The sequence below is a fragment of the Brassica napus genome, chromosome A6, assembly GCF_020379485.1.
Source record: "Brassica napus cultivar Da-Ae chromosome A6, Da-Ae, whole genome shotgun sequence".
NCBI lineage: Eukaryota > Viridiplantae > Streptophyta > Magnoliopsida > Brassicales > Brassicaceae > Brassica > Brassica napus.
The window spans coordinates 2,657,271-2,683,276 of NC_063439.1; the positions used below are offsets into that span (position 1 = coordinate 2,657,271).

General features: G+C 39.4%; 6 protein-coding genes across 9 annotated transcripts; 4 read left to right on the plus strand and 2 right to left on the minus strand.

The window, feature by feature from the left end:
- Positions 1 to 648: 648 nt before the first annotated feature.
- Positions 649 to 3,394, plus strand: LOC106406292 (zinc finger protein VAR3, chloroplastic-like). The gene is made up of 7 exons (XM_048782008.1): positions 649 to 1,049; positions 1,123 to 1,240; positions 1,903 to 2,255; positions 2,485 to 2,595; positions 2,698 to 2,814; positions 2,930 to 3,028; positions 3,144 to 3,394. Exons 1-7 carry the CDS (start codon positions 712 to 714, stop codon positions 3,259 to 3,261), a joined length of 1,254 nt encoding a protein of 417 aa, XP_048637965.1. The 5' UTR covers positions 649 to 711; the 3' UTR covers positions 3,262 to 3,394.
- A 19-nt stretch (positions 3,395 to 3,413) lies between these two features.
- Positions 3,414 to 5,795, minus strand: LOC106406291. The gene is made up of 2 exons (XM_013846916.3): positions 5,201 to 5,795; positions 3,414 to 4,947 (listed from the first exon to the last, which is right to left on the minus strand). Exons 1-2 carry the CDS (start codon positions 5,697 to 5,699, stop codon positions 3,575 to 3,577), a joined length of 1,872 nt encoding a protein of 623 aa, XP_013702370.3. The 5' UTR covers positions 5,700 to 5,795; the 3' UTR covers positions 3,414 to 3,574.
- Positions 5,796 to 5,925: 130 nt separating this feature from the next.
- LOC106358659 (probable E3 ubiquitin-protein ligase XERICO) lies at positions 5,926 to 8,249 on the plus strand. The gene has a single exon (XM_048782009.1). It carries the CDS (start codon positions 6,805 to 6,807, stop codon positions 7,474 to 7,476), a length of 672 nt encoding a protein of 223 aa, XP_048637966.1. The 5' UTR covers positions 5,926 to 6,804; the 3' UTR covers positions 7,477 to 8,249.
- A 6,978-nt stretch (positions 8,250 to 15,227) lies between these two features.
- On the plus strand, positions 15,228 to 17,824 carry LOC125610144 (E3 ubiquitin ligase BIG BROTHER-related-like). The gene has a single exon (XM_048782011.1). The coding sequence runs from the start codon at positions 16,075 to 16,077 to the stop codon at positions 16,774 to 16,776; it is 702 nt and encodes a 233-aa protein (XP_048637968.1). The 5' UTR covers positions 15,228 to 16,074; the 3' UTR covers positions 16,777 to 17,824.
- On the plus strand, positions 17,813 to 19,900 carry LOC106358656 (vacuolar protein sorting-associated protein 26C). The gene is made up of 11 exons (XM_048782010.1): positions 17,813 to 17,950; positions 18,024 to 18,116; positions 18,197 to 18,261; positions 18,323 to 18,377; positions 18,446 to 18,535; positions 18,627 to 18,711; positions 18,788 to 18,883; positions 18,965 to 19,149; positions 19,242 to 19,330; positions 19,431 to 19,530; positions 19,615 to 19,900. Exons 1-11 carry the CDS (start codon positions 17,888 to 17,890, stop codon positions 19,675 to 19,677), a joined length of 984 nt encoding a protein of 327 aa, XP_048637967.1. The 5' UTR covers positions 17,813 to 17,887; the 3' UTR covers positions 19,678 to 19,900.
- A 52-nt stretch (positions 19,901 to 19,952) lies between these two features.
- On the minus strand, positions 19,953 to 25,477 carry LOC106360413. 4 transcript variants are annotated; one of them, XR_001272757.3, is made up of 11 exons: positions 24,900 to 25,477; positions 24,279 to 24,536; positions 23,819 to 24,061; positions 23,556 to 23,705; positions 21,929 to 23,268; positions 21,517 to 21,590; positions 21,350 to 21,431; positions 21,157 to 21,276; positions 20,971 to 21,072; positions 20,356 to 20,513; positions 19,953 to 20,257 (listed from the first exon to the last, which is right to left on the minus strand). XR_001272757.3 is itself a non-coding variant. In XM_013800005.3 (11 exons), the coding sequence occupies exons 1-11, from the start codon at positions 25,338 to 25,340 to the stop codon at positions 20,078 to 20,080; spliced, it is 3,150 nt and encodes a 1,049-aa protein (XP_013655459.2). In that variant the 5' UTR covers positions 25,341 to 25,477; the 3' UTR covers positions 19,953 to 20,077. The 4 variants fall into 4 exon arrangements, 2 of the variants coding, with proteins under 2 accessions (XP_013655459.2, XP_013655457.2); XM_013800005.3 differs by having other exon boundaries at positions 20,356 to 20,510; positions 20,971 to 21,077; XM_013800003.3 differs by having other exon boundaries at positions 20,971 to 21,077; positions 24,900 to 25,476.
- Positions 25,478 to 26,006: the final 529 nt, after the last annotated feature.

Genomic DNA, 26,006 nt, shown 5'->3' on the forward strand with positions numbered 1-26,006 from the left:
AGTTAAATAAATAACCAAAACATAAATATTTATACCAACTTCAAATAACTTTTTAATATAGGCTTTGCAACCCCCTAATTTACAAACACAACAAAGAGTGTATTGATTCTGAGATGGAGTGATATATATCAAAATAATAAATCGTTGCTATTTTTTTTTTAAGAAAACATTTAAAATTCAATAAATGAGGTTATGGTTTAAAAGTATATTTTTTTTTTATAAAATCTACTTATTAAAATATTTAAAATGGTGTTTTTTTTTAGTTTTGTTATATTAAAAATGTTTGTTGAAGTTTTTAGTTGAAAGTATCAAATTAATATTTTAATTTTATGTAGGATTTAGCCTTTTCTAGCGGAAATCATATCAACTTCTTTAGTTCACCTAAAATTATCTAAAGCCATTACAAAGCATCATTTAAAAGTAAAATTCAATATTGAGTACTCTCTAAGTAGTAAGTATGCTATGAAATTTACACAAGGACTATAAATAAAATATACATGATGAGAGAGAATACAGCCATGTGAGGAACTTCAGGTGTAAAACTCAATTTGTAATTAAAGGGATAACAAATGGTACTTTTATATAAATAAGAGGTCCAAATTGCAAATAGTTAACACTCGAAAGCCATCTCTTTATCCACTCATTCGCCGACCAAAACCCTTTCCTAAAACCTCACTCGCTCTGGTGAGATCTTACCAGAGACAAAGAAACATGTCTTCTTCCAGAATCTTCCTCGTCGGAAACTCAATCTTCCGACCTCAAAACCCCTCCTCCTTTCCACTCTCTCTCAACCGCTTCCCCTCTGTTTCCCTCCGCCTCCGCTGCTTCTCAAACGCCACCGCCACCGCCGCCGCATCACCCACCGTGGAATCGGATTCTCCCTCTTCTCCGTCTCCCCATCCATGGCCAGAGTGGATAAACTTCGTCGACCGCCTGAAGACAAAGGGCTACTTCACCAAAAACATCGAAGACGACACTGTTTATCAGGAAATGAACGTAGTTAAGGACGCTTGTCTCAGCTTCGCTCGCGACCGTTACGACGTCCTTAGGTACACAAAAGCTCTCACCTTTCTCATCTTAAACGTTCGTATTAGTGATAACGTTATTGCCCTTTTGATTCAGATCCTTGTCGTCGAGTGATGTACAAGCTCTCGTGGAGCGTGGATGCCCTAATCTCTTTCGCAAAACAGTGAACTCATCTAAAAGGATTCGAGCTCATGTTAAATTAGACGAAGGAGATGTAAGTTAAGTACACATTGTTTCATTCATGGTGGTTCTAAAAATAGGTTTAGGTGTCAACTAGGTACTTTGTAAATCGGTTAAAATTGGTTTAAATCGATCTAAATTAGTCTAAATTAGACGAAGGAGATGTAAGTACACATTGTTTCATTCATGGTTCTAAAAATCGGTTTAAGGTGTCAACTAGATACTTTGTAAATCGGTTAAAACTGGTTTAAATCGATCTAAATTAGTCTAAATTAGACGAAGGAGATGTAAGTACACATTGTTTCATTCATGGTTCTAAAAATCGGTTTAAGGTGTCAACTAGGTACTTTGTAAATCGGTTTAAATTGGTTTAAATCGATCTAAATTAGTCTAAAGTTGTTAAATTAAGTAATAATGTTAGTACAAATCCACAAATTAGTCTAAGTTTTTTTTGTTTGATGTATCTAATTTTGACAATAAATTCTATAATTAAACTTAAAAATTAAAATATTTTTTATAAATGTAAAATGTATATATAATAAATTGATAATTCGTTTACGCTTAGGCCTGGACTAGCCCCATTCGCTAGTACTCTATAAAGCTCGGACTTACACTAGCCATTTTTTGAACATTGGTTTCATTAGATTAAGGATTTGTTAAAACGTTGGATTAAATGCTAATCTTTTTTGGTTTTAGGTTTGTGGTTCTTGTGAGCTTCGTAGCTCTTGTGATAGAGCTTATGTGATACTTAAGGACACAGAAGCTGATGCTCGGACTGTTGATGTCATGCGTTTGCTGTTGTTCAATGCGCTTGATTCGGTTGTTGTCTCTCGGGGAGAGGTTCCACCAGGGAAAGAGCTTGTGCATGAGTCTGCAAGGAGACTTCTTTTGGAGTTGCTTGAGCTCAGTGAGAAGCCTGTGAACCTTGTTTTGCCCAAACCTGCGGCCAAGGTAGCGTTGCCTCCTAAGGAGAGGGTTTTTAAATCGAGGAGTGATGAGCCTTCTCAGCGTGTTCGGTCTCAGTACAATGCAGATTGGGCGTGTCCCAAGTAAGTAGTTTCTAAGAATGTTTAGCTCTTTTGCCATGTCTTTAGAGTAACTCGACTTGACTGTTTTTTATTTTAGTTTACAAAGCTCTTAACTTACTGAATCTTGAAGATCTATCCAATAGTGTTGTTAGCTTATTTGGATGAAGAGTTTATAACATTGCTTTGAGGAAATTAGTGTTTTTTGTTGTAGATTTCTGACATAGTTTTTGTGTGTTTTCTGCCTCTACAGATGTGACTTTTTAAACTTTGCGAGAAATGAAAGATGCCGAGAGTGCAATGAAGTAGCTGACAGACGATCTGTTGCTGCTGTTGTCAAGGAAGGAGACTGGCTATGTCCTGAGTAAGTCTTAACTCTCACAATTGTCTATTGAATAGAAGCCTTTTATGCCATACCTTCATTGAATATAACCTTGCATTGAATATAACCTTGCTGATTCCACAGGTGCAATTTTTCAAACTTCTCAAGAAACCAAAGCTGTCTAAAATGCAAAGCAAAGGGACCAAAGAGAAGTTCAATGGAGAATATTGAAATGAAAAAGGGAGACTGGAACTGCTCTGGGTTGGTTCATCTTTACCTCGCCTCTAAATTGTCTCCTTTGCGTCTATCTTTTTGTGTTTGTAGTTTGATTAGTTGCCCCTCCTGTTTACTGATCGTACCACTTTTGTGTGTTTAGGTGTGGATTCATGAACTTTTCTAGCAACAAAAAGTGTAAACAGTGTAGGGAACAACGTCCCCCAAGGCAACTTGAGCCTGGAGAATGGGAATGTCCTTCGTGCGTCTCTCTTTCTCCTATCTCTAATTTAGACCCATGGCATTTTGTATATATAATCATCCTTAGCCAACCGCCCTTCTTCTCTTGTCTTAAATGTGTTTTCTTCTTCTGGCAGATGCGACTTCTTGAACTATAGGAGAAACACTGTTTGCAAGAAATGCGAGTGCAAACGACCTAGTGAATCCAACAACCATGAAGATGATCATTCATGGAAGCGACCTGCCTTACTATAACTTTTACCTTTAGCCTTGTTGTAAACTTTTGCTTTTGAGTTTTGATCTGCTCACTTCCTCTCAGCTTAATCTTTCTTCTTCATTAAGTTCCCAACTTTCTAAACATATAAAATAATTTGAAACAGATTGATAATTCAAACCTTCACATGAAATCATTCAAAGCTATTTTATATATTCATATGTAAACTACGTCGTCTCTCGCATGAAAATACAACCTTCAGCGCAAAAAAAAAAAGACTTGCAAGTTCTACGTAAGCCTTTGCTACTAATACAAGAGGACAAGTTATGCACACAACTAGTTACATGATGGTCTTCATGTGTTGGTCGTTTCGAATGTCACCTTGAGATGACTTCTTCCCTCTTCTTTATCTACCGAATCATGTTTCTTAAGACATGATCTTGGTGATGGAACAGACTGTTGAGGCTTCTGAGACAAAGGAGCTTTGTTTACTTCAATGTCTCCCTCAGAGGCATCGAGCCGATACACTACCTTAGAGCGTCCTAGCTTAAACTTTTTGCTTCTTGCAAATTGGTAAGCTGTCACTGCGTCTATGCTCTGCAGGAACACTACTTTCGCAGACCTTCCCCCTGGGTTTACATCAGTTCTCGAAGCATCTATTTTCCCAAACACGCTGAATCTCTTCAGCAGCTCTGATTTGGATGGGAGATTCACATGTGTACTCATAAACTTCATTCGCAAGCATTTTGGATCAGCAAAACGCTCATCTTTCAACACCTGTAGGTTCTGCGGTTTATCAGCAGCAATGGATTGTTGGGATCCTTTCTTCCTTCTCTTGGAGTTACCTGATGCTTTGTCTCGACTCGCTTTCCTTTTGGCCCCAGTGGATCTGATATTATCAGCTGCGCTGATCTGGTTTTCGACAGTTGTTGCAACTTCCAAGTCATGTAACTGCTCCACAGGTGCAATGCCTACATCATCAGAACCGAACTCTTTGTTTGAAGAGCCGGTAATATGTAGAGAAACCTGCCCTGCGTGGCAGTTGTCACGTGTTCCATTGGAATGATTCCTATCTGATTGGTCCTCATCCAAGGTATTAGCACTCATCACAGATCCATCAAGCTTGCTTCTTGGGTTAGCAGATGTTTCTTCCACTGAACAAGCTAGATTCTTGCAGGCTTCCAAAACAACAAAAGAAACAGGCTTTGCCAGAAAAGCCTTGCTGTTACTCGCATCAAGCAAGGGTGACAACTGTTTTGCCGATGTCATAGCTCTATCATCTGAGCCAGTGATGTCATCATCATGCGTTTCAATCATGACTTCAGGAGGTGCTTCTCTTTGGGCAGCAAGAGTGGTGGTGTCTTCCTCTATTATATCTTCAACACGAGATTCTGAATTCAGTAAGCAAATACTCTGCTCAACTTGACAGCGTTCTCTACTCTTCAGCGACTGTGCTGCCTCCTCTTCATTAGATATCCTAGCCATGGTTCCACAAGCTTTCATAACACTAGAATCAGATAGGATCACAGTGCTCCTCGTATTCCAACTCTGAACTAGTTTATCAACAGAACAGCAATGGATATCCTTGGGCAACGGATCACTACTGTTGTCTACGTCAGCATCTTCTGTCTCAGGAAACATAGAAACCATGTCGTAGATGCAGTCCATGTTGTTGGAGGGATCGAGATACCAATCTGGTTCTTCTACGCCATCCATTAGCTTTGCACCTGTACAACACAATGACAGAACTATTTGAGAATACAAACAACCCAAAAGCAATGTACAGTGATCAGAGCATATAGATTTAGGCTTCAAATGTTACGAACCGCACCGTTAACAGTAACAAAAATCTCTACATATACCATATATCTATACGTTTTTATAATTGTTAGAACAGCTTGTCCCGCACCGCTCAATCCTCAACCGAGTAAGAACAAGAACACTAGAAAACCAAGAAAAATCACAACTTTTCAAACTTACTTTCTATAACTTCTTCATAGACAGATTCTGAGCGATTCAAACCAACAGAGTAACGCCTAAAGCTAAGGATCTGAGCGGTGGAACCGTTGGTCTCAGCTAATCTCCGAAGAGGCACTCCTCGCGAAACAGCCATCTCTCTAACAAAACTCAAAGCCGAATCGGAGCTAAGAGGAGGAGAACAAGGGAGAGAGTATCCTCTCTCCAAGTACGGCGAATCGATCGGCGGTTGGCAAGAACACCAAAGCCCAAAGGAGATGTTCCAGAAGTGCGTTTGCAGAGCTCTGTTCACGAAGCGGCGGAACCTCAACGAATCTGCAACCAGAGTTTCGAAATCGCGATCGAAGCTTCGGAGACAAGGCTTTGGAACGTAGCGTGGTTCCATTAGGTCGAAGAAGGAAACGAGGACTCCTAACGGTTCGGATGGATCAAGGATCCGACCCGGAATCCATGAATCTGACGGGTTTAATCTCACCCACACTAACTCTCCTTTCTTCCACATTCTTCTCTGGAGAAATTAGGGTTTAGGGTTTGTGAATAGTATGATGATCTATCTCTGTGAGTACTCTGTTTAACGTCTCCTCCGCAGATTTGTTTTTTTTTTTTTTTTTTAATGAGATCACCTTGAACTACACTTCATACTATTTCCAACTTTCACGTGCTAACTACTTGTCGTTGTAATGACATTTTGTGTTTTGATGAATCTGATGTAGAGACACACCATGTTGTTTTTATTCCCTCCGAAAAAGACTACAACACTTTCATACAGTTTCCGACTTTTTTCACAAGAATCTCATGTATTAAGCTTTGATTTAAAGAAAATTCTGAGTTTTCTAATAAATGCCAACTTGCATTTTTTTAACAGATTCAACAATTTACAAACCATAATCATATAGTTCAGTACATTTTTTTTATTAGTTAGTATAATATATTTAATCATTTAATATAGCTAAAGATTTCCCAAAAAATATATTTTCTAAATAATTAGTTAATCAAAATTGCTTATATATTTTAATTGCTAATTTTGTCTGATAACTAAAAATTTATGTACATAAATTATTTTTATATGTATGGGAGATAATATATATATATATATATATGTGAATATCTTTAGTTAATTTAATATATCTTATTAGCTTTTTATTTAATATTATTTATATTATTTTTAAATAATATTGTTACAATTTATACATCAAAATTGTTACCAGTTAATTATATTACTAAAATAGTAACTCATTTTTTATATCAAACGAGAATTCACAACTTTTACCCCATAGTTTTTACTGCAAGTTACATCAAATCATATTTTTTAATTGTAAATCAACTCAAATACTACATGTGTCACCAATCGGAGACATAATCTTTAAGCCTGAAAAAGGAAATTCTATATAACAAGAAAAAGGAAATAAAACAGTAAAAAGGAAAATGTTAGACTTGTATCAGTAAAAATGGAAATTGATGTGATCCCACTCTTAATCCATCTACTATAAATACAAACTCGACCCTAATTAAACCGAACATCATCCATTCATCTTATTTCTTTTACGTAACACGTAGAAAAATTAGGTCAAATTCCTGTTCAATAGTTTTCTTTGAGTAAACTAGTCATGAGAGCCAGTTTCTACCACGAAGTCTTTGGTGATTCTCAACCGGAAGATGCTGGCACGATCACAGTCACTGCCACAATCCTTGGCGACGATGATGACTTTGACACGTCATTCACGACAAGCTCGCTTCCCATACAAGACTTCTTCGGTTTAGATGGTCAGAACGAAAACTACGTGTGTCAAATCATACGAGAATTGATGTGTTTCCTTCTGGAAGCAGATATCGACGCGGACACTATTAGAGATACGATGATGAAACTACTTGGCTACGTTCTTATTGTAACTTGTTTCAGTAGTAGTGGGTACTCTCCTGGATGTGATTTATCGGTTGAGTTGGATCTCTCTCCTTATTATCTCCATGATGATGATGACTCCCAGTCACAGATTGAAGAAGCCGCTCAAGTCTTGTTCGATGAGATCACTAATAACACCCGGTTTAGACCCGCTAGCAAGCTCGCGGTCAAATCCCTAATCAGGAAAATTTACAAGAAGAAGAATAGCGCCTTGGAAGAGTGCACGATTTGTTTGGAAGAGTTTAAGAATGGAGGAACAGTTGTGCCTTTGCCTTGTGGACACGAGTTTGACGAGGAGTGTATCGTCAAGTGGCTTGAGACAAGTCATGTTTGTCCATTGTGTCGTTTGGAGTTTCCATGTGAAGATCAAATGAACTAATTAAGTGCTCGATGGATTAAACAATTAGTACGAGAGGGTAGATTTGGCTTATGAGAGTTACTTGTTGTGATGAAGCTCTGTTTAGTAATTTAAAAAAAACAATTCGATCCATTTGTTTTGCTACTTTAGAGTATGTTCTTTTGTACAATAATTGTTTTATTATATTGATTGTTCTTACAAACTATCCAGCAACCCTATATACAGAAAATGCCTAAAATTATCGAGAGTATTGACAGTGGATGTAATTTAATAAAATAACATCAAAAAGAGTAAAAAAAGAATGGAGATGAATTTTATTTTGAAAAAAAAAATCTCACAATACAAAGTTTTGTTCATGTCTATATAAAATTTATTCAAATCATATACATATTTATTGATTTATGGTTTTAATGAAACATATATTTATATAAATGTTTTCTAAATATTAATATTTACATTTGACATTATCAATGGTTCAAAATAGTAATTTCAACTATTTTGAATAATTTTGTTTGAGAAACTATGGAAAAGTACACAATTTTATGATTAGGAAGATTCCAAAAACAAAATTGAATAAATTTAGTTATTTTATTAATTTTTATAAATTTAAATGAGTAATTTGTTTACTCTATCTGAAAACTTTTCTTTCCCATATTTTTATTTTCTCTTGAATAAATAAATATTTTCAAATATATAATCTAAAATAAATAATAATAAAACATAAATTTGAAATTAAACTAGACCCTGACCCGCGCAGGCGCGCGGGTATAAATTATCGGTTTTTGGTTATTTATTTAACTAAATGATGTATTTGTAATATTTGATGCATTATATTCACCAAATAAATAATTTTTTGGCATCTTAAACCATCTATTTATGACGAATATTCAATATCATATAAAAAATAGAACAAACAGACGTAATTAGAGAATCGTAGACGATATATAAAAACAATGGTTATTAATATAAAATATAAAGAAATATTATATTATGACTTAGTATGGCATAAAAGATTATAAATTAGTTATACATGTTTAAAGAAAATACAATGATTTTTAAACTTCTATGAAAAATTTAACATATAAAAAAGGACGATGAATTAGTCCTCAAATTGTAAATAATTTCATAATTTTATTAATAATAAATTATTTATAGTCTCTGTTTTTCGTCAAGATAATTATTAAATGTCCATAACATTAATATGTTAAAAAAGCATATTATGAAAGCCCATGTTGTAACTGTTTTTTTCCGGGAAGTGTAACAAAAAAAATTACGTTTAACTCTTCATTTTGTTTAAGTTATGTGTCGGTAAAAGATTAAAAAAATGTTTCTATCTTTTTCAATGTTCAAGTTGAAGCTTATTATGCGAAAATCATACGCAAGTATAGACAATTGGTTGGAATCTCTATAACTTTATATTCTTACAAATTTTAAATTTATTGTTTTCTCTTCTGCAAGCAAATCAATTACCGAAGTAATAGATCAATTGGTTGTAATCAAATATATTCTTATAATTAGTGTAATTATGGTTACAAATTATATATTTAATAGGTACATTAAAGATACGACATTGAAGATATTATGTTTTGATTAATAGAAGATATTGGATTTTGAGTTTGTATTTATTGATTTGTTTTTTTATAAAGCTTAGAAAATCAATAGGATGATTGGTTGGTTGATACATCCTATAAGGAAAACGAAAACTGTATGTGGTTTGAATAACATCGATCGATGCATGATGTAAGTTGGCTATATAAAACTTGAGCATGATCATTTCAAACTAAAGTATATGAAGGTTATATGCATTTGTTATATTGTAGTTAATATATTTTAAATATTACATGCGTCAAGTGATTCACATTTTCGTAAAAATAAAATTCAAGTTCATTATTGGGCTGTACTCGTCCGTAATAAGCTACGTTAAATATGATGTATTTGTAGGTTCATTTAATGACATTAAGTTTAAATTTGATTAAGAAAAACACATTAATTTAACTGAAAAAGACAAGCATTAAAATATGTAGGTTCATTTAGTGACATTAAGTTTAAATTTGATTAAAAAAAACTCACTAAATTAACTGAAAAAATAAGCATTAAAATAAGTAGTTTAATTTAATTCTCAGTGGCATGGAAGTGTAAATAAGTTAGAAAACTTAGGGATATTTTTTAATGAGTACTTCTCTTTTTTTTTTTTTTTTTTTTTAACTCATCAAATACTTTCATTAGCCAATATTGCTTGAGTACACTGTTTTATCAGACCTCACATGATAATTCAACCACAATGGCACTACAGAATATAACTTGGGAACATTAGACACAAAAGTGATAGTTTCCTTTGCTATTCTGTCAGCAGCCTTATTTCCTCCTCTAGGGTAGAACCGCACTTCATAACTCTGAATTCGTAACAAAGCATGGCGAATCATCTCGACAGTTGGTTGCAGAACCGGCCAGACCTCCTCATTACCATTTATCATCTTAACCAATGACAGAGAATCAGTTTCGAAGATGACATTCTTATATCCAAACCCTGCCAAAGTTTCTGCTCCCCATCTCAACGCTTCAGCCTCCGTAAGGATGGATGAGTCCATCTTTGTTACCGCTCTCGCCCCTGCCCATAACACATGACCACTCGCGTCTCTACAAATCCAACCAAGCCCACTGGTCTCTCTATTCTGATGCCAAGCTCCATCACTATTGCATTTGAACCAATCAGTGGGGGGTGGCTTCCAAGTATGTGTTTGGACAGAGGTGGTAGCTCTCTTAGCCTCATTTTTCTCAGCCGCAGTTATCTCCGCCTGACACCTTCCTTGCCAATCCTCTAGATCTTCTCGAGCTTTCAGAAGGAGACTCCCTGCCTCAAATTCTTTCCCCTTAAACAGCAACTCGTTTCTGTTTTTCCACAAGCGCCATAGAATCCAAGGCACTATCTCTGCTTGTATATCTTCTCTCGGATATTCCTTCTTTATATTGAGAGCATGATAGATATTCGAGTACAGGGAGTTCATTATAATACCTTCTGGAGGGGCCGGAATAGGTGACAGTGCCCACACCAAACGTGCAAAAGGACACTGAAAGAGAACATGATTGACAGTTTCGGTATCACAGCCACATCTAAGACACCCAGCTTCCTTTGCGATATGTCTTCTAGCCAAATTCCCTGCGACTGGTAGCAGGTTACTAATGCACCGCCACAAGAAATGATGGACTTTGGGACTTGTTTCTGTGCTCCACGCTAGCTGGAATAGGTGGTCTAGACTTGGTTGATCAATCTCCACTGCTGCAGATCTATCAAGGACATTGACTTGAACCCAGTAACCAGATTTGACCGTATAGTGCCCTTTTTTGTTGTAATCCCAGATGTAGATATCCTTACTGCCATTCCCACAAGTTCGGATCTTTGATATATTCCTCGCTTCATCATCTGGGAAAAGTCTTGTCAAAAGCTCCATGTTCCACTCTCTTCCCTGGTTGATCAACAGCTCCCTTACTCTTAGATTGTGGCGGAGGTATTGTCTTGAGTCCCGACTATTCCACCTCACCACCTGTGCTCTTCTTGCTGGTTGTTGACCGATCCATGAATCTTGGAAAACTTTTGTATCCTCTCCACTGCCAATCAACACTCGAGCCCCTTGTTGAATCAGCTTTTGTGCTGCATGGATGCTTCGCCAAGCGTAAGATGGCCGCGATCCTAATCATGCGCTCAGCGGATCAGACTTCGCAAAATACCTACTCTTGAAGACTCGAGTTAGCAGAGAGTCCTTAACAGACAGCATTCTCCACAGTTGTTTCCCTAGCAATGCTAGATTAAAGGCCTCGATATCTTTGAAGCCTAAACCACCATTTGCTTTCGGCTTACACATCTGCTCCCAGCTCTTCCAATAGATGCCTCTGCTTTCCTGCTTGTTTTTCCACCAGAATTCCGACATAATGGAAACAATCTTCTTGCAGACCGTTTTGGGTAACAGGAAGCACGCCATCGTGTACGTTGGGAGGGCAAGAGCGACAGCTTTCAGCATCACCTCCTTACCAGCCGGCGAGAGGAACCTCGTCTGCCAGCCCTGAACCCTCTCACGCATTCTGTCTTTCAGATAACTAAGGATCGAAACCTTAGACCCACCAAAAGCTTCTGGGAGCCCTAGGTAAGTTCCCTCTCCTCCTTCCTGCTCTATCCCCATCTTAGCCTTAATCTGGTCCCTTCTCTCCTGCGGAATATTCTTTCCGAAGTAAATACATGACTTCTGATGATTGATCCGCTGACCAGAGGCTAGGCTGTAGTTGCTCAGAAGATTCAGCAAGTTGTCTAGCTCCACCGTACTTCCTTTGCAATAGAAAAGACTATCGTCTGCATACAGCAGATGGGAGATCGCCGGGGCTCCCCTAGCCACCTTCAGACCCGTAATCTCTCCTCTCTGCTCAGCTCTTCTTAGCATTTGCACGAGCATCTCGGTACAAATTACAAAGAGATACGGCGAGATAGGATCACCTTGTCTTAGGCCCCTTGTCGGTTTGATATCACCATACGGAGTCCCGTTGATTAGAACTTGATATTGAGCTGATGACACACAAGCCATAATTAGCGTTCTCCAATGGTCTGAGAAGCCCAAGGTCTTCAACGCCATCTCCAAAAAAGGCCACTCTACCCGATCGTACGCTTTGGAGATATCTGTCTTCACTGCTATAAACTCCTCAGAACACTTATTATTCGAGTTCAGCGCATGGAGAAGTTCATGTGCCACCAGAATGTTGTCCTGTATAACTCTGCCTTCAATAAAAGCAGCCTGTGTTTCTGAGACCAGGAGGGGAAGGATCCGTTTGAGACGCTTAGCTAATATTTTTGTGATTATCTTGAAAGCCACGTTACAGAGACTGATAGGCCTGAAGTCTGCTAGTTTGTTTGCATTAAGCTTCTTTGGGATTAAACAAATGTTGGTTCTGTTAATCCCCTCCTCTAGCTCTCCAGTCTGGAAAAACTTCTTCACCATCTCTGTAACATCCCTGCCCACAGTCTCCCAGAAATGTTGGTAGAAGTAAGCACTCATGCCATCAGGACCCGGACATTTTTGAGGATTTGTCTCAAAAACAGCTCGTTTCACTTCCTCCATAGTTACCTCCTGTAGGAGCTCCTCATTTTGATCCTGAGAAACCTTTGGGGGCATGTTCTCCCACTCCTGCAAGCTGATGCCTACCTCTTCTGAAGAAAAAAGGGTCTTGAAGTAACTCTCCGCCACTCTCCCCAGGTCCCCTTCTTCAAACCATTCCTTTCCATCTGCGTCCACCAGGCTATGAATCTGGTTCTGCGCTCTACGGTTCTTAGTGATTGCATGGAAAAACCGTGTGTTCTGGTCTCCCGCCTTCAGCCAATCCAGCCTACTCTTCTGCCTCCAAAAAATTTCTTCATTGTAATACTCCTCATTGAGCTCCTGCCTTAGTTGCTTTAGCTCTCCCGGCACATAAAGATTCCTGCGGGAAGCCTCATCCATCCGATGATGGAGCTCTTGTATCCTGATAGCAGAGTTGGGTTTGGCGGTCTTCTTCCATCCTGAGATAGCTTTCCTACAGTTTGCTACTCTCTGCATTAAGCTCACCTGTCCTGCTTCTCTACCGCACCAGCTGCTCATCACAGTTGTTGAGAAACCTTCCTTCTTGATCCACCGCTGATCATATCTGAACATAGGTCGCTTTCTCCACTCCACTCCATCAAGAAAGTTCATAACCGGGCTATGGTCAGAGCAGCCTTTACTGAGGTAGCGCGCTGACGCTGACGGGAAAAGGTGAAGCCACTCCTGATTTGCCAATGACCTGTCAAGCCTACATTGTACCAGATCATTGTTCCTAACTCCATGCCAGGAAAGCTTGTAGCCCTTGTGTTGGATTTCCCAGAGGCCGCAGTCAGACATCATCTGCCTAAACTCTGCTCCTTCTACATCGCTCCTAAGAGCTCCACCAAGTTTCTCTGATTGGTCCACTATTTCGTTGAAGTCGCCGGTTAAAAACCAAGGCGCATCTCTGTTAACTCCTATTCTGGTGAGTCTCTCCCACACCCCACTTCGATTTCCTTTCACTGGCTCTCCGTATACACCTGTGAGGAAGAAAGATTTATCCTTCCAGGTAACCTTTAGATCAATTAGCCGCCTGTGTGCTTGTAAGATCTCCACTTTACATGCCTCTTTCCATAGGACAGCTAATCCTCCACTTCTACCAATTGGTTCCACTGTTCTAAGATCATGAAATCCAAGCTTTACCATGATCTCTTCCATATACCATCTTCTGTTCTTTGTCTCACTGAGGAATATTATATCAGGAGAATACACCCGGTGTATCTCCTGCAGCTGACGAACTGTCGGGGTATTCCCTAACCCCTGACAGTTCCAGCTCAATATCCTCATAAATGGCTCGAAGGGTTGGAATTACCCATCAACCCTTCTTCCACAATTTTTCCACTCCCTAGCACTATCCGCTGCGCGGAACGGTTAGGGACATTGGCTGCCACAGAGGCAGAATGATGTTTCTCACTTGAGCTCCTACTCCCCGAACTTCTTTCTCCAGAACCCTTGCCTTGCGAGCCTAGCCTCTCAAAGACCGATGGGGTTCCTTCTTCTTGGAGTTCTCCAACCTTGGCCTTTTTTGGAATCCTCTCGTCACTTCTGCTAAGCCTCCTTCTCTTATTACCACTTGGCTCTGCTTCAGTGATTCTTTTTTCCAGAATGGGGCTCGCCTCTTGTCCCCCTAGTCTTTCGAAAACCGATGAGTTTGTTTTCTCATTACTTCTCTGTTTTTCAGAGCTCTGGCCAGAGTGCAAATGGACGTCTTGTCTTCCTCCAAGCCTATTAAAGACAGATGGAGATTCGTGACTTGCTCCTGAGGATGCTCCTGTTGTCATCGGGCCCTGAGAGTCACTTCTAGTCCGTGGAACGGCTGATGATTCCTCTGTGCTCCGTGAACCCCCAACTTGTTTAGTAGGCAGACTTTGAGTACTCTTTGGTTGCCACACCTGCGAAGAGGATCCTACCATATTTTTGCCTTTCCTTTCAGCCTCACTTCGTTTGCGTGTGCTCACAGCTCTGCGTGGAGATTGCTCCGATCTAGATATTCGACCTCCTTTTGGAGTTCTCTTAGTGATTGGTCTCCTCTCCGTCGACTCCTTGTTTTGCCTTCTGGAGCTAGCTAAGATCGCAGCTTCCCCTTCCTGTCTGTCAGCTGTCCTACGGCCACGTTCAAGCGTCTCGCGGCCCTCTTGCATAGGGCAGTAGAGCTGGTCATGTGTTAGACGCTTACAGATGAAGCACACCTTGATCAGCTTCTCGTATTCCAATTCTGTTGGAACTATTTCCCCTGACTTAAAACGCGCAATCCTCCTGAATTGCAGCGGTTCCTCTGTGTTAATCCAAACCAAAGCCCGTATATACTCCACCGAAGAGGAGTTCTTCGCATGTAGCTCAACTTTCTCCACTTTTCCCAGCGGCCCTATTAAGCCTTCAACTGCTTCTTTCTTGAGGAGGTGAACCGGAATCCCCCTAATACGGATCCAGAAGGGGATTCTACATAGGAACTCTGGTCCTGGGTTAGGGGCCCATCTGTCGAGGGAGACTATCCAGCCATTCACAAACCAAGGACCTTTGGTGAGTACATGTTGTAGGTCCCTTTCGTGCTGGAAGAAAAATTGAACCTTATTCTCTCCCACGCCTCTGCCCTTAAACACTTCTTCCATCCCCCAGATAGGAGGTAGCGCCTTAACCAAGCCCCCCACCTTATGGACTGTAGGGTTTAAACATCTGACGATGATGCTCATCGAGTTTTCTTCTATCAAGTCCTCGTTTTCCAGCTCTGGGATATCCACAAGCTCTCCCTCTTCCAATAGCTCAAGCTCTTTCAGCTCATGGAGTAACGATGATTCCTTCTTCTTTCTAGTGCGATTCATCGCTTATCAAAAACAGGAACGAAGCCACACAGGCCTAATGAACTACACTGACTGCTAGGAGGTCAGGTAGAATGAACTTTGGAACCAGAGGTCGTAGATCTGCTTCTCAATCTTGACGAGAACTGCCAGATCTGGTTTCCAAAGACTTGCGACGAGAAACCTAAGTCTGCTTCACCTTTCGAAAGCGAAAAGAGTCAGATCTGGGAACAGAATAGAAGATCTGAGATGAAAACCCTAGCTCCCCTCTCGTCGCCGTTTCTATCGCCTTTCATCTTAATCGTTTTGTAAAACTATATTCTGATATGAGTACTTCTCTTTTAATAATATAGATATGAGTCTAGACGGGTTTCATGTTTCCAAAATGAATATGATTATTCGCAACGAAAAATAGTTGCAATGTAAAAATTAAAAAAAAAAAAAAAACCAAGAGAACATTATTCAAAAACGCCAAATTCCCCTTATTTGTAACTTACATCTCTTTACGTTGGTTAACAAATTCTATATATTTAAGAGGAAACCAAACAGAAAAAGAAAATTATTTTTTGCTAAAGGATATTGTTAGGTGTCGGTTGATTCGGTGTCGGTAAAAAAAGTGTTGAGGTGATCACCATTCTTATAAATTCAACACAACCCTAAAACAAAACATTAACTATTTTAGGTCTGTTATCTTCGAATGATAGTGTTTCTCGAGTAAAGTAGCCATGAGAATCAATTTCGACCACGAAATCGATAACAATCCTCAACCGGAAGAAGCTGGCACGATCACAGTCACTGCCACGATCTTTGGCGACGATGATGAGTTTGACACGCCATTCACGACTAGGTCGCACTCCATACAAGACGTATTCGGTTGTGATGAGGACGAAGACTCCGACTGTCAGATCGTACGGGAATTGAAGTGTTTCCTCCTGGTGGAAGCCAATATCGTCGACGACGACGTTATTGGTGATGCGATGAGGAAACTAGTTGCCTACATTGACGGTGTAGCTTGTTTCACAAGTAACAGTGGCTATTCTCTTGAATGTGCTTTATCGGTTCAGATGGATCTTTTTCCTGATTCTCGGTCTCAGATTGAAGAAGCCATTCAAGTCTCCTTCGACGAGACGAGTAATAACACCCGGTTTATACCCGCTAGCAAGGTCGTGGTCAAAACCCTAATAAGGAAAGTATACAAGAAGAAGATCGAAAAGGAAAACATGAACAAGAAGAAGAAGAAGAAGAAGAAGAAGATTAGCTTGGAAGAGTGCACAATTTGTTTGGAGGAGTTTAAGAATGGAGGAAGAGTTGTGCCATTGGCTTGTGGACATGTGTTCGACGAGGAGTGTATCGTGAAGTGGCTTGAGACCAGTCATGTTTGTCCATTGTGTCGTTACGAGCTGCCATGTGAAGATCAAATGAATTAAGTGCTCCATCGGTTTCACAAGTAGTAAGAGAATGTGGATTTGGCTTAGGAGGGTTACTTATTATAGTGAAGCTCTCTTTAATTAGTACTCTCTTTAAAAAAAAAATCCATCCGTTTGTTTTGCTACTTTGAAGCATGTTGTGTATACTTGTCATAATATCCTCTTCTGTTGTCTCAAAAAAACTTGGCTAACATTTATAAAGAAACGCTTATTGTGTTGTAAAAGTTAAAAGGCTTTTGGTTATGTTAAGAAATTGTTCTCAAGAGAGAGAGAGGAAAATATACAAAATATTGAAACTAACCTGTGTTGTTGTACATTCTATTCCCAAAGTTGGTTGTTTCTTTTTAGCAAAAAAAATAAAAAAATGGTTGTTTCTGTAATAACCTTCCTGCAAGGTGAAGGGAACAATCTTTCGTAAGTGACGAGTTCAGGAAACTGAAATGAAATACTGAATCTTTGGTCTATATGATTTTAGTTAAAATGAATAATATAACACAACACACTTTGTGAATCTCTGATTCTTTCAACAAATTTTCTGAATGATTTTATTCCTCAGAGAGAACTAACTACACTTCATACAGTTTCCAACTATTACACTAACTAGCTCTGATATTTTGTCATTCTCAAACACCCTTACTTAACAAAAAAAAAACACACTCACTTAAACCATGATTAACCGCAGTCTCTTAACTGAGATTCTTAGCTTCGACCAATAGACGACTCTTATCTTTTCTTAGATTTTAACTAAGAAAAACTAAAAACCGTGAGATATAAGAACCGTCTCTTAGCAAAAAAAAAATAAAAAAAAAAAGTCAAATCATGAGTTAAAAACCCCAGTCTAAGAGACCGGAGTTAATGATGCCCTTAAACACATACTTAAGTGGCTTATGCCTCTGAAAAAGTTACAAACAAACTTTTGCCGGCTCGGTGTAATCCTTAGTTGAATAAATATGATATAAATTTACCGGATGACAAAAAAAAAAAAAGACACACCATGCGGTTTGTCTTATCATAGAGAGAACTTCTTGCCGTCTTTAATCATTTCGCCGTTGAAATAACCACAAAACCTGTCTGCCTCCTCCTCGTGGAAGCAGCTCAGTTCGGTGATTCAATGACGACGACGACGACGGTGAGCGTCAAGCTTTCTCGTTCAAATCGAATCTACCGCTCTTCAGTACGTCTCGAATTTTTTCCTTTACGATATAGAAAACGAATTTTGAAAATCTCAGGCTTTCAATTTTCTCCAGGAACCAGTGGAAGGAAAAATCGTGATAAAATCTCCCAACTCGATCTCCCACCAATCGATACGTTTATCAGTCAACGGATCAGTCAATTTGCAGGTTTTCAGATTCTCGATCAAACCTTTGTTTCAATTCAAATTCCAAACCTAAAAAAAATCGATTTCTCCCTCTGACCTCAGGTGCGTGGAGGCTCAGCTGGAGTTATAGAGTCTTTCTATGGCGTCATCAAACCTATCCAAATAGTGTAAGCATTGCTCATCTGTTACACACTCTTGCTTAAGCTGACTCTTGAACATTGTCATTAGAAAGAAGACGATCCAAGTCAGATCTTCTGGGAGAATCCCTCCCGGAACTACAGAGGTAGTTGTACCATTTGAGAACGTTTGATTGTTTTCAAGTATTAAGAAACTTGTTGTTGTTGTTGGTAGATACCTTTCTCTGTGAATCTGAGGGAGTCTGGGGAAAGCATTGCAGAAAAGTTCTATGAGACGTTTCATGGAACTAATATCAACATTCAGGTTAGTGTATCTTTGATCATTTTTTTAAAAAGGATTTGGTTAGTTTTATCTGAGAATTGGTATATTGATTGTATGCAAATATCTGTGACAGTATCTACTTACTGTAGATATACCGCGAGGATACTTGCATAAACCTTTATCTGCAACAATGGAGTTTATAATCGAGAGTGGTAGAGGTAACTTTTTTTTTTTGACTTCTTTGTGTGGACAAGTTTGAATTTTGTTGTGATGTTTTTCTTTTTGGGGTTGAAGTTGATCTTCCTGAGAGGCCGCTTCCTCCGGAAATGGTCATCTTCTACATCACTCAAGACACTCAGAGACATCCTTTACTTCCCGAGATTAAGTCAGGTTTGTCTTCTACTTTTGGAGATTTCATAGTTTTTTGTGATCTGTTAACGAGAGAATTAATCTGAATATTGATCTCAATAGGTGGTTTCCGAGTTACCGGAAAATTAGCCACTCAATGCTCTTTGCAGGATCCACTTAGTGGCGAGTTAACAGTGGAAGCATCTTCAGTTCCTATTACTTCTATCGACATTCACCTACTCCGTGTTGAGTCGATAATTGTGGGGGAGAGAATTGTTACTGAGACCTCTTTGATTCAGTCTACACAGGTTAACTACTACCCGTTTATGCAACAGTTGTAGTGTCGAAATTTCTTGCCAAGAGATTAAAGACAGTTCTTCTTATCGTCTCTCATGTTCAGATTGCAGATGGAGATGTCTGCCGTAAGATGACACTTCCAATTTACGTTCTACTTCCTCGGCTTCTGATGTGTCCATCCATTTTCGCAGGGTAAGTTTCTTTGCTTCTCTATAAACCTCAAATAGTAACTGATCACTGAGGGATGGATGATTTGGACTGATCGTTGTGATCCAATGTCTCTGTGGAACAGCCCCTTCTCAGTGGAGTTCAAGGTGTGCATCACCATCAGTTTCAAGTCGAAGCTAGCCAAAGCACAACCTAAATCTGATCCTACGGCTCCAAGACTATGGGTGAGAAAAAAGAAAATCTAACTTCCTAATGTGATTTTTTTCTTTGCGATGATGCAAGTAAACGATTCATGCGAGATTTTTCAGATGGCACTGGAGAGATTACCGCTAGAACTTGTCCGGACAAAGCGAGATCAGTTCAGTTGCTAGTGAACAAGCCAACACAGCTGTGTCTGTTATTTGTTTGTGGTACCAAAGCTGTATCCACGTGGTTCACGTCGTCTGTCAGCTTGCTCTGCCTGCGTAATTTAAGCAGTTTGAACATTCATGTCTGCGTGTAAATACAATTTATTTCGATTTTATTCCTCCGGCCAAAATATTTGTTACTATGTAGACACCAGATTCAATCGAGAGATGATGTTTAACCCATAAACAAATTTGAATCAAATGAATCCGACTTAGAAACGGAAAGAAAACATAGATCATTGATGATTTTAACGCATTAACAAATTGAATCAAATGAATATGAACACTGTACGTGTGCGCTATATACATAACTACATAGAGAAAGTGACCTGTAAAACTAAACAAAAAAACAGCAAACGAAGACTTATCTTCTGTAGCTTACAGCCAACGGACACTGTGCCGAATCAGGGTGAAGAGCTTTGACCAAAGTCACAAACTTGAGTGCTTTCTCAGTGCAGCACCACTTGAGCTTCCATATAACTGAATCCACTCCTCTGGTCTCTTTGATCTTCAGTGACACAACCCTGCCTTGCGATTCAAGCATCTGGAGAAGGGCAAATTTCAAGTTTGTACATGAAACGTTCACATCACATCTCGATGAAGCGCGAGCAAAAGGGAAAGAAGAATGAAGACACTTATTACCGTCTCAGATATATCAGAAATGTAGCAGCACGAGTCAAGCGAGTAATATGGAACAGAAGAAGAATATGCTCTTTGAGAACTAAGTTGTGCCAAGTCTTCATTGCATATAAAGAGACGCCCACCAGCCACAAATAGCGACCGCCAACGCCACAACGCTTCTATTCAGCAAATCAAACAAAAATGTTAGTTTCCAAATCAGTCATAGCATGTATTGTAGGTTCTGGACACAGAGAACATAGATGACTGTAGTTACGAGACTGTGCTGTTTCATGGTTCATGATGCAGACTGCACCTTATTAGGAACATGCAAGTCAAACAAGGGACCCAAAATATTTTCTCCGGTAAAGTGCTCAGCGCCATATGTTATAAAACCACAGTAACAAAAAAGAAGGGACATTGGCTTGTTGTGAATATGAATCCTATACTCCGGGTTGCCTAAGTGAGCATAAGTAACTGATTTGGCCTAACCACAAGTTTGCGGAACTATCAATAGAAGATACACTCTCAAGCTTATTTTCAGTTGTGGTTTAAGGGGAGATGCAAATTTGAGTGAACCATTTTATATCAATCTAGGATATCATAGATAATTGGATGGACACACAAGAAAGACTATACCTCCAAGGGTGCTGCTCTGAAATTGAAGAATATTGTACTGGAATATACTCAGCTTCAATCCTCCACAAATTTCTTTCTCAAACAAGTCCACCTGAATATTCTCTAGACTGCCATTAACATGGAAGAAAAGATTACGACAGTAAAAATTTACACAGCCGACTCTAGACTGAACGTTAAAAAGCTTACCTTCCAAGAGAGCATTTAGAATCCTGAGAATCAAAAACTTGTATGATATTGAGTAACTCTGTTGTCTTCTCAATGCACTTAGTAACAAAAATGTATTCTGCATCCTCCAAAAAGCGTAGCCTACACAGAAAGAACAAGAAGGATTCAGAACATATACATAAACCAAATCGGCAAAGCCGGAAACAACACCAACCTCACAAGCTGAAGTCCTAGACCAACTGAAACGTCTTGTAACTCGCTGATTTCATGGGAACACAGTACACTTAAGGTGCTCCCTGCAGAGACCCGAGGCCGTTAAGAACTCAGCATCAGCAAAACTTATGACATGATAGGCAAAGGAACACAGATGATCAGTCTAACCTTGATAAGTCGTAGACACACCCACGAGTAGCACGTAAAGCTTGTTTAGGGTGCTCAGCAGCAACACTGCTTCCCTGTATTTCAGAATACAGTCAAAAGGGAAGATAACAAATAGCTTCCTGGTATAACGATGCTTCTCAACTAGCTATGAAGTTAAATAAGATAAATAAAAATTCAAGTACGATTTTTCACACATCACCCACTTCAAGAAAGCCCAAGCATCTAAATCTAATGCAAACAATTCCGTTGAATACTAAGAAAGCTTAGCCATAATAAAAAAAAAAAGGATGATATCACATCTCTCTCAGCAAGTCAAGAATTAAAAAACCTATGTATAAACCTACCGAAGGGACTTGATATTACCATCATTTACCACTACAAACTAAACCACGAAAGTGTTACAAAAACTCACCGTTGTTTGTACTTAGAACCTTTCTGTAGTATATAATCACAGCTCATGTACGTCCTACAAGTTTCTTGAGAGCTGGAATCTGCCAGTTTTGCTGAAAAATATTCCTCTACTGAAGCACCCTTTCCTTCATGTGTTCTGTCAGTCCCCAAACATCTAATATTCCTACCACTACTACTACACATCATTGACAGAGAACTTCCTAGCAAATGATCAGAACCAGAAAAACAAATATCTGCGTCACCAATGAGAGATGCCTCCGCATTAGTAATGCAACTTTCCTCTTTCCGGAAGGAAACATATCGTTTAATAGGTTTCCTTATGCTTGTCTTTGTCTCAACCAAATGGCAAATATGTTCACCACTATGCAATTCAGAAAGAGTATTCTCCTTCATCGATCCATCAGTCCTTAAAGATCCTATTATGCTACTACCATTTTGCGGTTGAGAATCAAGAGAGCTTGTTACTTTCGGTTCACACCCTGGAATCTCCTCACGCAGTCTATTCACATCAATAAGATCTGTCAACCGACTGTTTTCATGGTTCGAATACTCAGACTCAGAGTCATAGTTATCATCTTCACTGCAGCTGCTTGTGCTATCAGATGATGCGACTGAATAAGAATCTGCAGACAGCTGTAAGATTTCTTCCACCAAGTTCTGACGTCGATGCAAGACATCTTTTTGATAATGAGGGGGTGACCCAGGATAAGTTGATGAAAATGATCCCATTATATCCTGGCCTATATCCAATGTTGACGCATTTCCATTTTCCGCTAACTTCCCCCCGGAAGGGGCTGTAGAAAACAGGTTGTTTGGTTCAACCGGTGCAAATTCCTGACTTTGATTTGTAGCTTGAAGGCCTAACGAAGAGATGTCACTAGTCATAGTCTGTGTCGCATTACCTTCAACGTACTTCAAATCATCCATACCGGTTTTGTGATCCATAGATGAACCATTGCATTCTAAATTTTTCCTATGGCTCTTATCTCTTGAAGCTCGTAAAGACCTGGACGAACATCTTCGTGTTCCACTATGCTGCCTTGAGGTTCCTGTTGTATTTGTACAGTATTTATTTTCCATATTGGTACCCAAGCTGTCTTTGCTGACATCTGCAAAATCCTCTGATGAATGATCCATCCATTCCTTGAACTCTCGTAGCCATAGAACAGAACGTTCTTTCTTCAGGTTTTCAACTTTCCTTATAAGACCAAATATGTCAGCATCTTGATCACACTTTAGATTGTCTTTGTTCTCGTGATCACATGACACAGTCTCTTGGTCAGAATTCACGTAGGTGCTCTCTTCCTCGCAATCAATAGAAGCCAGGCGGCAGATCATTTTCTGTTGAAGGTTAAAACAGAACAATAAGCTTACAGTAATTATTTATCAAACAAAATAAACCAAGATGCTGAAAAGAAACAAATAAAGAAGCTGAATGCCACATGTGCATGGCTGAAACGTTCACCAAAACAGTCACACCACAATGCCCAACAAACTGGCTTGAATTTTGTTTCGTTTCTACATTTTTTCCTAATTCACTATCACGAAAAGGTTCGATACAAGCAAGAGAAAATAATATATGCATGCATGTGTGCAAGTGTACTGTGAGTGGACTTGTGGCTACTTACCTTTTTTCTATTACAGTTTTCTTCTTCGTTACCTTCCTCTCTAGCTGGATAATAGAATCCGTAGCTGGCAGGCTCACTATGTCTATGGGCTACAATGATCTGCCTCTTCCAAAATTCTCTAGTTCCTATCTGTTTACCATCTAGCTTCAGCTGAAAGTCAGTACACCACAAGATGCATTACAAGCCAAACAAAAGCAGACAGTGCCATTTCTTTCGTCTAGATAAAATTCCAAGATCTCCAAAACAAGAATAAAGAAACTTACGCCATCTGGAAGAGCAATGTAGCTGAAGACATGTGCCCTGTACCATCGAGCACAGCACACTGGATTTCCTTCCAGCCACAATTCTTTGAGTAGTGAAAGACTCCAAAGCAACTCCAACTCCGAAAAATTTGAAATAATATTGTAGGATACATCAAGGCCTTCGAGTGACTTCAAGTTCTCAATCCCACGCAACGTAGTTAGAGCATTGTTCCTCAAAACAAGTTTTACAAGATGACATGATACCTGCATTGTCCCAAAACACCTGTTATGGGTCCCAAGTGTGAATATCAAAGCTTCAGGACAGATGCATGTATCATTCCTAGACAATCAGAATACGAACCTCAAAGGACAAAAGCGAGCACTACAACATTCCTTCTCATCTAACAAACGTGAATGTTATATAACCTAAGATAAAACGAAACACATGCATGGATATAATGAAGCCTGAAGTTTCTTTCACCTGACTCAAGTGAGAGACCGTTCTAAGATGATTGAAACCAAGATCAAGGTGCTTCAGTTTGGTGCATCTCCTGAGATTATCCACTTTCGCAAACTTGTTTCGACTCAGATCAAGCGACTCAGCAGCTGGAAGAAGCTGCAAGGACTCATCCATGAGCACAAGACGGTTACAAGAACATGATACAACCGCCAACTTGTTCCACTCCTGCGAATTCGTTATCTCGGCAATTCTACTGGCGAAAACATGCCGCAACGCATCCTACATCAAATGGTACCAAAACATTACTCAAAACGATTCATAGATATATAACTTCAACTGCTCATTATCCATTCCAACTACACATAGTGTTTAATTTTTTTTAATCGTCTCTCAATTTTTTTAATCGTTTTATTTTGACCAGGGTTTAGGGTTTGTAGTCTGGTGGTGATTAACTTGAGGACAAAAGACTAATAAGGTGAAGCTCCTGCCACGCCACTCGAGAATTAACATTTTGGCATCGTCGGGGACCGCCGAGACCGCGGTAACAAGTGACTAGTCTGGACCATTTCTGTGGAGATAATTCGAAAAAGAAAAAAATAGTGTTCAATTTCTCGGTACAAAGGTAACAAAATTGTAACTAACAGTGGAGTTATGGCAGATGATCTTCTCCAAGGTGTGACGGAGCTCGAGCAAGCCCTTAGCCGGAGAAGTAGACAAATCGCAGCCACGAAGTTCCAAAACCTTAAGCCTACCGAAGGGAATAAGAGACAACGGCGTCGGATCACGAGCCGGGGAAGGAAGCGTGGAGACGACCTTAACCGAAGTGAGGATTCGGAGTATACGACGGAGCTGCTCGAGCGCGCGGTAGTCTCCGAGGTCGGACACGTAAGCGCGAAGGTAGTCAACAGGAGCGCCGGAGAGCATGCGCTCGAGCTCACGGAGAGAGTCAAGGCGGAGGTGGATATAGTGAAGACCAGCTGGATTGAGCTTGAGAACAATCGTTTCCTCGAGGAGAGACTCGGTTTCTTCTTCTAGAAACTTCTGTAGCTTCTCAACGTAGCGATCTCCCGTCACAATCGCCATTGGAATCGAGTCGTTAAGAAGGCGGAATCGGGGTAGAGAGAGAGGGAGGTTTTGGAGGTGTAAAGATAGAAACCGCCATGGCTGATTGATTACGGAGAGAGAAGAGCGACGGGGGAAGACGAATGATTGGAGAAAGAGAGGGTAAAATGGGAAATTTGAAAATAGTTTAAGGGTGTTTTTGTCTTTTGCATAGTATGTGCTAAAATTCAAGAAACACATGGCAGCCATGCCTTTCAACAATCAACCTGGTGTCCTACTCCTCCCCATGTGGTGTTACAAGTAATTCTGATTCTGTTTTCAGGTTGGTCGAACCGGATGAGTTGTAGAAGAACAAATCGATTTGAGATATTGATTAAACCGAAGGAATAAAAACAAAAGCATATACTCTAGACGCCCTAGAGGCTCATGGTTATAATCACCTACATTAATAGTATCTAAAAATAAAAATAAGTAAAATAAATTTTAAAAGCAATTTGATAACCAATTCAGGCCAATTCTAGAAAGGCTTTTATAATATTTAAAATCAGTGGAGCCGACAAAATATATTGTAAATTGACAAAATTTTTGAAAAAATATTAAGATTTTTCTCCGAGATTTTGAGGAGATAAAAAAAGAGAGAGTTTCTAATAGTTGTTTAGTTTAATACCATTTATTTAATAGAAGCAG